The sequence below is a fragment of the Schistocerca gregaria genome, chromosome 9, assembly GCF_023897955.1.
Source record: "Schistocerca gregaria isolate iqSchGreg1 chromosome 9, iqSchGreg1.2, whole genome shotgun sequence".
NCBI classification, from domain to species: Eukaryota; Metazoa; Arthropoda; class Insecta; order Orthoptera; family Acrididae; genus Schistocerca; species Schistocerca gregaria.
This window is the reverse complement of record NC_064928.1, coordinates 256,788,485-256,800,648: the sequence shown is the minus strand read 5'-3', so window position 1 is coordinate 256,800,648 and position 12,164 is coordinate 256,788,485. Positions and strand designations below refer to the sequence as shown.

Here is a 12,164-nt window from a genome sequence, read left to right as displayed (position 1 = left end):
GTTTTTGAGGTAGCTGTCAAACCAGTGTATTGCGCTGTTTGAGAAATTCAGCTGTTTCATTTTAATTAGTAATATATCGAAGTCAACTGTGTCAAAAGCCTTGCCAAAGTCAAGCAGTGTTAGGATAGTAGCTTCACATCTGTCCATAGCATGTTTAATGTCATGAGTTACTTTGATTAATGCAGTTGCTGTACTATGGTGCTTTCGAAAGCCTGACTGATATTCGTCATGGATGTTATGAGGTTTGAGGTAATCCATCAGCTGTTCATGGACGATGCATTCTAGGGCTTTAGATATTGCAGGTAGTATGCTGATCGGCCTGTAGTCACCTGGCGACTTAGGGTTGTCAGTCTTGGGTATAGGATGAATTAAACTTTGCTTCCACTCAGTAGGATATGGACTACTGACAAGAGACAGTTTGAAGATGTCTGTGATAACTGGAATAATAGTGGTCCCCCTTGTGGGTTTGACCTCCACTTCTAAATTTTCTCTCTGTAGTGTGAGCCATTTGGGGAAGAATTGCTACTGTAGCATCTACGGGGTGGATTCGCCTCCCCCTCCTGCCCCTCCTCCTTCCCCACAGTAGCCCCTCCATCTCGCCAGGTCACCAGCACGTGCTGCAGGTCTATGTGGTGGGCCTGTTATGTACCCATCTGGCAGAGCTCACAGATAGCACAGGGGTCGTACCTCTGATAACTGAACCGTTGCCTCTCTCGTGTAAGTATAGGAGTGGTTGCTTATCATTCTGGAGCATCAGAACTCCAGGTGGCAGCTGCCATGCCAGACAGCCCTTGCTGTGGCTGGGTGGTGGCCACGAGGAAAACCCCCGATTGTAATGGGCAGTATCAGAGATGATTCTTCGTACACAAATATATTAAGCCCCAAAAAACTGGCTGTTCGTCTACTGCTGTCTCTTCGGTTGGTAATGGATCATTTAATGCTGCTTCTTATGATGCTGTGGCCTTGCCTTTCCTGGCTACACCCTGGCAGGACTGTTAGACTCACTGGCTTGGGGTGAAGCTCTTTCCTCACCACTTGGTCTCCACATTTCTGACATCTTCGAAAATGCCGTTTTTGACTTAGTTACGATGGTCTGATAATGGGTCTCAGCCCCGAAACTAGTCGTCGAATGAATAAAAAGTAAAAGATTTGCAACTTGGACTGGTTTTTCATTCTATTGATTAACAGAAGTTGCTATCCCGAGCTGCTCTAGGATGCTGGAAGTTTGTCATCACTGATGTTTTTCAGAATCCACATGCAATAACCTACATGTTTCTGACTGTCATTCTCCCATAATTGCTGCACAACCCTCATACAGTATGGCTTCAGATAGACTTTTCAATATCCACTGGCAACTCCCCCTACTTGTGTGAGCCTGTTGGGCCAATTTATGTGTAGACTTGTTTGGGCTCTGAATAATTCTTCGCCAAATGACCACAGTAGCTTCTGGTGTGCGAACTGAAGGAATTCTTTGTTGCTTTACTTTTTGCACAGATCCGTAGGTGTGCCAGTTTTTATACAGACTCTGTATTGCTCTCTTTGCTGGTAGTTGTCTATTCAGATACTTGACGACAAAAACTTCACGAGTTTCCTTAATCGAACCTATTTTCACATGTGCTTCTACAATTTCGATTCTTTTGTTATTGAGAAAGTCATTTTGCAGACAGCAAAGAGAAATGTCCAACTGAATGCTGCATAAAAGTAGAACAGCAGCCATTTTTTTGTTGCTGTTTACTCTATTTCATAAGTCAAAATATTTCATTCGCATTCAAAGGAGAGCCGGACTGTATTTATGTGGATTATTGCAAATTTGAACTATGGAGGAGGGAAAATAATGAAAGGAATGACTGAAATGAGACTCGAATTAGCAATCTAGCAATTACGAGTCTCGAGTGCTGCTGACATCCCCCCTCTCCTCCTCTTTCCACCCTCTCGCCCCCTGTGCCCCCCTCTCCCCCATGAAAATGCCTATAGAACAATAAACGTACACTTTGTTTGAATGTCTGCATCAGCTGGGAACCTAATCTGTACCACCCATGTGGCTGGCAGTCACTGTTCCATACTTAGAAACTTTTAAAGGCGATAATTTCTTTGCAGCTACATTGACATGCTTATCGGGATTAAAATTTGAGTACTGAACTTCATTTACCATTCATATAAAGAATTTAAAAAACCCAATTGCCAGGTGGTCGCCTTGTCAGTACCAAAACTAGTTTTGTAAGGGGTAGCTTCTAGCTTCTGTGAACTAATCTGACATAGTCCGATATTATTTTTTTATACTCTGTAAGAATTGTACTGAAGCAATTAATTCATCATAGATGAACTACGGGGTCAAAATATCTCGATAAAAATGACTTATTTGATGTAAATACAGTCTTTTAATTACTATAAATAATCGAAACACTGATACGAGTGTCTCAATAACTGTGGAGTAACTTGCTCTGACAATACAAATTCCAGATTTCTAGCTGAATAATCAGATGCAGAGAATACAGCCGGAGGCAAAAATTTGATATTCCAGCGTGTTTGACTGTGTGCTGTGCAGAATGAGCTGAACTATTGTTGTGGGGCAGAACCACACTTTTTGCAATAGTTCATTTTGACAGCCTCCTGTAATCTCATCAAGAGATTTCTGTAGTATGATCCTGTGATGGACTCCCCCTTACGAGCATAATATGTTAGCATCACACTGTGGCAGTACCAAAAACACTTACTACTATCTTGCCTGATAGTTGGGTCTTGGTCTTTTCCAGCAATCTTGAATCCATGTGTTTACATTGCTCACTTTGTTCATTTGGTTGGGATTCGTAAAGGTGTACCCAGCACTTGTACAAGTGATTTGACGGCTAAGAAGTCACCTCAACTGGCCCATCACAGCTGCAATATTTCCACCACTATCACCTCAGATGTGATATGCTGTCCTCAAACACTGGGCCCTCCACTTCTCTGGCCATTCTCAATTCTTCACAGAGAGCTGGCCTGCCACTTGGTTCTTCATCAGCCAGAATTTGCTGACCACACTGGAAGTGTATGAGGCACCTAACCACTGTGTCATGATGGTACAAAGTTGCCCTATTCTTCCACCAACTCTGTATATAGTGTTGCAACGTTGTTCCCTTAAAATCCAGAAAATGAATTATTACATTTTACTCCATTTTCCCAGTGGACTTGGGCCACTTTGTTTTGGCTCACGTACCAGTGTCCAGGTATATTGTGGTGCACGAGGTTGCAGTGTGTACTTGTATCAAAAACATTTACCTGCAAGCAAACAAAACATTAAGTAACTTAAGGTTGGGGATGGAGGAAGGGGCTGGGTAGTGCTGACTGTTGGCTGCACTCAGCAAGGCTATGGATAAACCTGCAACACAAAGAGCATGTGAAATAATTGAGATTATTTCACTGCTAGTCTCTACCATCTGACCCTCTGAAACATCAGTCACAAAGTTATATTGGATCTAATGGCAACAAATGACCAGACCTCTTTGAGGATGTCTGCACTGAAATATATTACTGACCAAAACACGGTTGTGGCAACAGTGATTACCAGAGTACAAAGGACAACTAAACCAAGTAGAATATATGTTCAGTAAACTAGGCAAAAGCCAGTAGTGTCATATCTCAATGAGGAACTTCAAACTTTCAGCACAGGCAGGAGCATGTGGTGGAAATATGGTTCAAGTTTAAAAGAATAGTGGACCATGTACTGGATAGGTATATATCCAGTAGAACAGTTCATAATTGGAAGTAACCTCCATGGTATACAGCCAGTGTAAAGAAACCTCTGAAGAAAGAGAGATTGCTGTATAATAGGTGTAAAATAAAACGTAGGGCTACATGTAGAGAGCTGCTGAATGAAACGTGTTTGTCTGTGTAGACAGCAATATGTCATGCTCCCAGTGACTACTATATCAGAATACTGTGAAATGAAAAATTTCACAGAACATGCAGAAACTCTGGTCATATGTAAAGGCTGTTAGTGGCATCAAAGTTGATGTCCAGTCCCTAGTGAATGAGACAGGAACTGAAACTGATGGTAGCAAAGCAAGAGCTGAAATGTTTAACTCCATTTTCAAATGTTCCTTTAAAAAGGAAAAGTCAGGAGAATTGCCCAATTTAATCACCATGCCACTTAAAAGATCAATGAGATAAGTATTAGTGTCACTGGAGTTGAGAAACATCTGAAATAGTTAAAATTGAGAAAACTTCCAGGCCTGGTGGAATCCCTGTCAGATTATACACTGAATTAGTAGCTGAGTGAACCCCTCTTCTAACTACAATCTATCGTAGATTCCTCAAACAAAAAACCGCAGCCTGTTCTTGGAAAAAAGCACAGGACACGCCAGTCTACAAGAAGTGTAGCAGAGGTGATCCATAAAACTACCTTCCAGTATCCTTGACACTGATTTGTTGTGGAATATTATGACGTATTCTGAACTCAAACATAATGAGGTATCTTGAAGCAGAATGAGCTCCTCAGTGCTAACCAGCATGGATACTGAAAACATCGATCAAGTGAAACCAAACTCACACTTTTCTCGTGTGGCTTACAGAAAGCTTTGGATCGAGGCAGTCAGGTAGATGCTATATTCCTCGATTTCCGTAAAGCATTTTGTTCAGTACCACACCTATACTTATTGTCAAAAGTATGATCAAATAGGGTATCAAGTGAAATTTGTGATAGGATTGAGGACTTGTTGGTAGGGAGGACACAGCATCTTATTTTGGATGGAAAGCCATTGTCAGAAGTAGAAGTAACTCAGTTTTGTCCCAGGGTAGTGTGTTAGGATCCTTGCTCCTCTTGTTGTATATTAATGAACTTGCAGATAATATTAGTGGGAATCTGAGACTTTATGCAGATGATGCAACTATCTATACTGAAGTAATATCTGAAAGAAGCTGCATAAATATTCAGTCAGATCTTGATAACATTTCAAAGTGGTGCAAAGACTGGCAACTGCTTTAAATGTTCAGCAATGTAAAATTGTGCATTTGGGAGGGGGGAGGGGGAGGAAAGTGGTATCCTATGACTATAATACCGTACCGATGAATAACTGTTGGAATTGGCCAACTTGTGCAAATAAATTCCTGGGTATAATACTGGTATAATACTTTATAGGATACGAAATGGAATGGTCACATAGACTCAGTCATGGTTAAGGCTGGTAGTAGACTTCAGTTTATTGGTAGACCACGTGCATGGGAAGCACGCTAGCAAATCACGTGTGCAACCCATACCAAGTAGGACTAACAGGGGATATGAAAGATATACAGAATGATCACTGGTTTGTTTGATCTGTGGGTGAGTGTCACAGAGATACCGAAGGAACTGAACAAGAAGGCTCTTGAAGATGATACAAACTATCCGTAGAAAATCTATTAACAAAATTTCGAGAACCAGTTTTAAATGATAACTCCAGGAATATACTACAACCCCCTATGTATTGCTCACATAGGGATCGTCAGGATAAGGTCAGAATAATTACAGCATACACAGAGCCATTCAGACAGTCATTCTTCCCATGCTCCATATGTGAAGGGTACTGGAAGAAACCCTAATAACTGGTACAATGGGACATACCCTCTGCCATGCATTTCACAGTGGTTTGCAGAGTATAAATGTAGATGTAGAAAGTTTTTTGAATTGCAGTATAACCTTTAACATATTCTTCACACCCTGATTTCAGATTTCCTGATAACAAGCTATTTGTTTGAAACGTACAGTGATTTGACACCTGGGCAGCTCACCGACCTGCGATCGGCCCTCGTTAACAACAATACGTTTGCAGCCTACACTGTAAAGTACAGCATTCACAAGTACTGCAGGTATTCATCTCTGGAGCTGTTCCATAAAGTGGACGCCTTTGTAAGGTACCAGGAGGCACACGACCATAAAGTCACTGATGAGGTACAGTTAATTTTATTCACCTTATTCAAAAATTACAGAACAACATAAGCTGTAAATGTTCTCAAGTACTTATTTACACTTTTACTGATCTCTGTCTTGTCCCTAGAAAAAAAGTCCAATAAATTGTAGAAACCTCGTGTGCTTGGGTACACTCGGTCAATTGTAGTGATTGTAATGACAGACCGCCTATGACAGTTCTGCATTTGGTATTCTGAATTTTTTTGTCAAATGGTCGATTAATAATTTTGTCATTCAGCTCTTCCTTATCCCCCTTTGTTTATTTAAAAATGCATAACATACTACAGCACCAAAAAACATTGTAAAAATGAAGTACACGTGTTTGACATGTGCAGAAAAGGAGGAGGCTATTCAAAGTGTGGAATGTGGAGTAGAAAAAAGAAAAACATAGGATGCAGAAAAAACTCCAAGATTCCACTATCCATGCTGCCGACAATCCTGCAACAGAAAAATTAAGTTGCTGGAAGTGTATTATACAGAGGGAGGAGGTGGCTCCAGTAAAATGACTTCTGTGTTTCAAAGAATGAATATTGAGTCATTCGCTGTTAGTCTCTGGATTAAGGATTTCGCCTCTGACATCATTTGTAAGAAGGAATGTGGACAAGGTGTGAATGCTTGTCACACAGCTTGTTTGTTACGGATAAATTACCTAGGAAGCCCACTGGCAATTTATGATCCATGTCCGACATAAAGGGAGAAGTAACAGTTGATTCCACCTGCGACTCCAAAAGAGGCAAACTTGTCACTGGGAGAGCGGCAAGTGGACACTGTTATAATGGAAGTAGACAGTAATGTATTTTCTGCTTTGGTCACAACAGAAATAGGAAACACACTTCACCAAGCACTCAGAAGCTCAGTGAGCAGGAAAAGGTCATGCATTTCTTTACAACATGAAAGTTTCCATAATAAGTTTCCATAATAATGAATTAAATTAAATTCTCAAAAATTAATTTCTGATAGCTACTTTCTGCTTCCCTTTATAAAGCAAGACAAATAATATTGCAACTGCAGTTATATTTTTTAACTTTGTTTCTTTAGGGCACACCCGTATGTCGATAATTTCTTATTTCACTATGATCTGTCAGACTTTCATTAAATCAACCTCTCCCTCAAATTTTTTCTGAGGTCCTTATCAGCTTTACATTATCAAGAATCAAGTCTAATTAATTTTTGTCTTGTGAGATTGTTATCATAAAATAACTATTGTTGTAAGAGATGGTAGTTTGCTAGTGGACAAGAAAACATTTCTGGCCAAAAGTTACATAGTAAAAGTCATCTTCAGTAGTGCAACAGAGACATAACAAATGTGTAAAAACTAATCAGTGAATAAACGCAAACAGTGTGTGGGACAGGAAGGGTGAGGGTTCAGGTCATCCAACTTACGTTTGTGCCTAGTGGTGTCCCATATAGTGTATGCTTAGGCTAGTTAATTCAGATTGTATTTTATTAACTGCATCAAACGTCATAAGAGTTCGAGAAAATTCCACAAATTTGAATATATTTCTTTTTTGTAGTAGGGATGTAAAAAAATTTATTGTATTGCCCTTCTTTTCATTTTTGAACTTTTTTGTCAGTAATAGTAGGTTTTTTCAACAATTCGAGGAAGGAAACATCCTACTGCTTCAATATTTATTTATTCTCTTTATGAAAACATTTTTAATTAATAAAATAGAAAGAAACTTCCACATGGGAAAAATATATTAAAAACAAAGATTCCAAGACTTACCAAGTGGGAAAGTGCCGGTAGACAGGCACAATAAATAAAACACACAAACGCACATACAGAATTCCTAGCTTTCGCAACCGACGGTTGCTTCTTCAGGAAAGAGGGAAGGAGAGGGAAAGACGGAAGGATGTGGGTTTTAAGGGAGAGGGTAAGGAGTCATTCCAATCCCGGGAGCGGAAAGACTTACCTTAGGGGGAAAAAAGGACAATTGTACACTCGCACACACACACATATCCATCCGCACATACACAGACACAAGCAGACATTTGTAAAGGCAAAGAGTTCGGGCAGAGATGTCAGTCGAGGCGGAAGTACAGAGGCAAAGAAGTTGTGGGAAGACAGGTGAGGTATGAGCGGCGGCAACTTGAAATTAGCGGAGGTTGAGACCTGGCAGATATCGAGAAGAGAGGATATACTGAAGGGCAAGTTCCCATCTCCGGAGTTCGGATAGGTTGGTGTTGGTGGGAAGTATCCAGATAACCCGGACGGTGTAACACTGTGCCAAGATGTGCTGTCCGTGCACCAAGGCATGTTTAGCCACAGGGTGATCCTCATTACCAACAAACACTGTCTGCCTGTGTCGATTCATGCGAATGGACAGTTTGTTGCTGGTCATTCCCACATTAAAGCATCACAGTGTAGGCAGGTCAGTTGGTAAATCACGTGGGTGCTTTCACACGTGGCTCTGCCTTTGATCGTGTACACCTTCCGGGTTACAGGACTGGAGTAGGTGGCGGTGGGAGGGTGCATAGGACAGGTTTTACACCGGGGGCGGTTACAAGGGTAGGAGCCAGAGGGTAGGGAGGGTGGTTTGAGTATTTCATAGGGATGAACCAAGAGGTTTTAGGTAGGGTTGGAGGTGATCGGCAGGTGATCCTTGTCACCTTAGCCAGCTTCATCCTGACCCACAACTTCTTCACTTTTGAAGGCCAGACATACCAACAATTAAAGGGAACAGCCATGGTCACCAGGATGGCCCCCTTGTATGCCAACCTATTTATGGGTCGCTTAGAGGAAGCCTTCTTGGTTACCCAAGCCTGCCAACCCAAAGTTTGGTACAGATTTATTGACGACATCTTCATGATCTGGACTCACAGTGAAGAACAACTCCTGAATTTCCTCTCCAACCTTAACTCCTTTGGTTCCATCAGATTCACCTTGTCCTACTGCAAATTCCATGCCACTTTCCTTAACATTGACCTCCATCTGCCCAATGGCCAGCTTCACACATCCGTCCACATCAAACCCACCAACAAGCAACAGTACCTCCATTATGACAGCTGCCATCCATTCCATATCAAACGGTCCCTTCCCTACAGCCTAGGCCTTCGTGGCAAACGAATCTGCTCCAGTCCTGAATCCCTAAACCACTACCCCAACAACCTGAAAACAGCTTTCGCATCCCACAACTACCCTCCCGACCTGGTACAGAAGCAAATAACCAGAGCCACTTCCTCATCCCCTCAAACCCAGAACCTCTCACAGAAGAACCCTAAAAGTGCCCCAGTTGTGACAGGATACTTCCCGGGACTGGATCAGACTCTGAATGTGGCTCTCCAGCAGGGATACGACTTCCTAAAATCCTGCCCCGAAATGAGATCCATCCTTCATGAAATCCTCCCCACTCCACCAAGAGTGTCTTTCCGCCATCCACCTAACCTTCGTAACCTCTTGGTTCATCCCTATGAAATCCCCAAACCACCTTCCCTACCCTCTGGCTCCTACCCTTGTAACCGACCCCGGTGTAAAACCTGTCCCATGCACCCTCCCACCGCCACCTACTCCAGTCCTGTAACCCGGAAGGTGTACACGATCAAAGGGAGAGCCACATGTGAAAGCACCCACGTGATTTACCAACTGACCTGCCTGCACTGTTACGCTTTCTATGTGGGAATGGCCAGCAACAAACTGTCCATTCGCATGAATCAACACAGGCAGACAGTGTTTGTTGGTAATGAGGATCACCCTGTGGCTAAACATGCCTTGGTGCATGGACAGCACATCTTGGCACAGTGTTACACCGTCCGGGTTATCTGGATACTTCCCACCAACACGAACCTATCCGAACTCCGGAGATGGGAACTTGCCCTTCAGTATATCCTCTCTTCTCGATATCCGCCAGGCCTCAACCTCTGCTAATTTCAAGTTGCCGCCGCTCATACCTCACCTGTCTTTCAACAACTTCTTTGCCTCTGTACTTCCGCCACGACTGACATCTCTGCCCGAACTCTTTGCCTTTACAAATGTCTGCTTGTGTCTGTGTATGTGCGGATGGATATGTGTGTGTGTGCGAGTGTACAATTGTCCTTTTTTCCCCCTAAGGTAAGTCTTTCCGCTCCCGGGACTGGAATGACTCCTTACCCTCTTCCTTAAAACCCACATCCTTTCGTCTTCCCCTCTTCTTCCCCCTTTCCTGAAGAAGCAACCCTCGGTTGCGAAAGCTAGAAATTCTGTGTGTGCGTTTGTGTGTTTTATTTATTGTGCCTGTCTACCGGCGCTTTCCGGCTTGGTAAGTCTTGGAATCTTTGTTTTTAATTAATAAGTCACAGATAACTGTCATTCAGTGCTTATGAGTTAGAACTTCTTTTACTTTGATTTTTTGAATAATTTTATGCCCGAGAAGCAACTTAATAATGATTTCGTTTTAAGTGCAATAAAAAAATCACTGAATTCTATATTAGCTTTTCAATAAATCTCCTTGTATCATAGTTTATTTTATACGTGATACATCTCTTGACTACTCTACGTACAATACATACAAGATCTTCTTTAAACAATGTGAACAAACTATGTTTGTCACAATTATAAAAAATGCTTACTGCTCATTTACACTAGTTTAATTACAGAGCTCAATTACATCATTTCTTTTATGTCTTTTATTTAATTACTACTATAAAAAGCCAACAGTGCTCTTGACAGTACAGATCCCATCTTATTGCTGTCATTGCCTATCACCCAAAGCACCATGGTGACCCTGAGTGCAAAAAACCATGTGTTGGTGCAAGGGTTCCCTGTGTCTCATTGTCACTTTATTGTAGACTCCACTTGAAACAGAAAGGAAACAAAATTATGTGTTTATATTGAAGTAAAATTCATGTAAATTCAGTGAAATATAAATTAATAAATGCTCATGTTGTGTTGCTCAGGTGGGAAACACGAGAGTGTTACTGTCAGCAATTGTAACACTACAGTCCCTGGAGATAAAAAGAATACAGCCCTTTATCATATAGCAAAATTCGTGCCCCTTGATGCACTACAAATTGTTGGGAACCTGGATATGGTATCATAAGTAGTTCCAGGTTCAAAGTTACCAGCCTGCATAACTTGTCTCATATTGAGGCACATTATGGAAAATGTTCTATAATAGCCATAAAATTTCAGTTAGGGGACACCTCTAAAATGATAAGTAATGGCTTTGGTTTATTGAAACTCATTCTCAACTCCCAAGATTAAAATAATAAATAGATAAAATATTGCTTCACATAGTTTAGTAGTAGACTGATATTGAATGCTTCATTAATCATTAACACATCAGTTACATTCTAGTCTACAACTACTTTAAGTTAACGTAGGTGGAGTGTGCACCATAAATGACTGCTACTTACAGGCAATTGTGGTAATTTTAATTGGCAATGTTTGTGACTCTAATAAAATTTGATCCTGTGATTGGTTACTGACACAGATGGCGTTTTGCAACCGGCAGTCTCTGCAGTAACTTTTGCCAATGCGTGTTACAGGTTCTCCTGCTCTTGGAGGAAGATGACACTCTGGCAGAAGCTGTCGATGTCCCTAAAGTACTCGGTGACCTGTTTGAATCTCTGGCTGGTGCAATATTTCTGGACAGTGGCAAATGTCTGAAGACATTGTGGAATGTTTATTACAAGCTCATGGAGAATGAAATAAGTAAGTACACTTCAGAGGAATGTCTTTGATGTTTGTATTTTTTTGACGGAGTGTAGCAATGATCTGACCTGGTGCCTGGTGGACTTGGGAATGAGGGTGGAGGTGTGGGGGTGGTTTTCATATTAGTGGGAAGAGTCTGAGAAAACAAAGCACAGTGTCTTTCAAAACTATTGAAATGCTAAAAATACTAATGCCATCACTTTTTTAACAGCTACCTACAGTGCCCTTATTTGAGATTGTATAGTTTGTATGTGATTTGTCCATTTTTTGACTGTGCTAATAACACAAGGAAAAATGCAGCAAATGCTACGGCAGCTTTTAGATCGCAAAGCCATCTGACATTTTCTGTTGAAAAGAGAAAAGTTCCAAATGTCGAAAAAACTGCTCATTGCTGTTGGTGTATATGCTCCATTAATAAGACACAGGTGTCCACCCTGAGTCTCAGTAGAATCGTGTACAATTGTGATGTAATAGAATGTAATTTGGATGCAAAATAGTGACTGCTCCACTTATGTGTTACTTACTTGATATAATTTAGTAGAAATGACACAAGAATTTAAGAAGTTTTTGATGTAATTTACCATTCTGTGTTACTTTTGGATGGAAGCATTA

At 41.2% G+C, this 12,164-nt stretch overlaps 1 protein-coding gene across 3 annotated transcripts in view; it reads left to right on the top strand.

Annotated features, from left to right (window-relative positions):
* Positions 1 to 12,164, top strand: part of LOC126291651 (endoribonuclease Dicer-like) — a 286,500-nt gene that overhangs the window by 267,298 nt on the left and 7,038 nt on the right. For all 3 annotated transcript variants that reach the window (XM_049985218.1, XM_049985216.1, XM_049985217.1), the window contains 2 exons: positions 5,685 to 5,905; positions 11,387 to 11,552. In XM_049985218.1, the coding sequence (XP_049841175.1) occupies positions 5,685 to 5,905; positions 11,387 to 11,552 (387 nt within the window). The remainder of the gene's footprint in view (positions 1 to 5,684; positions 5,906 to 11,386; positions 11,553 to 12,164) is intronic.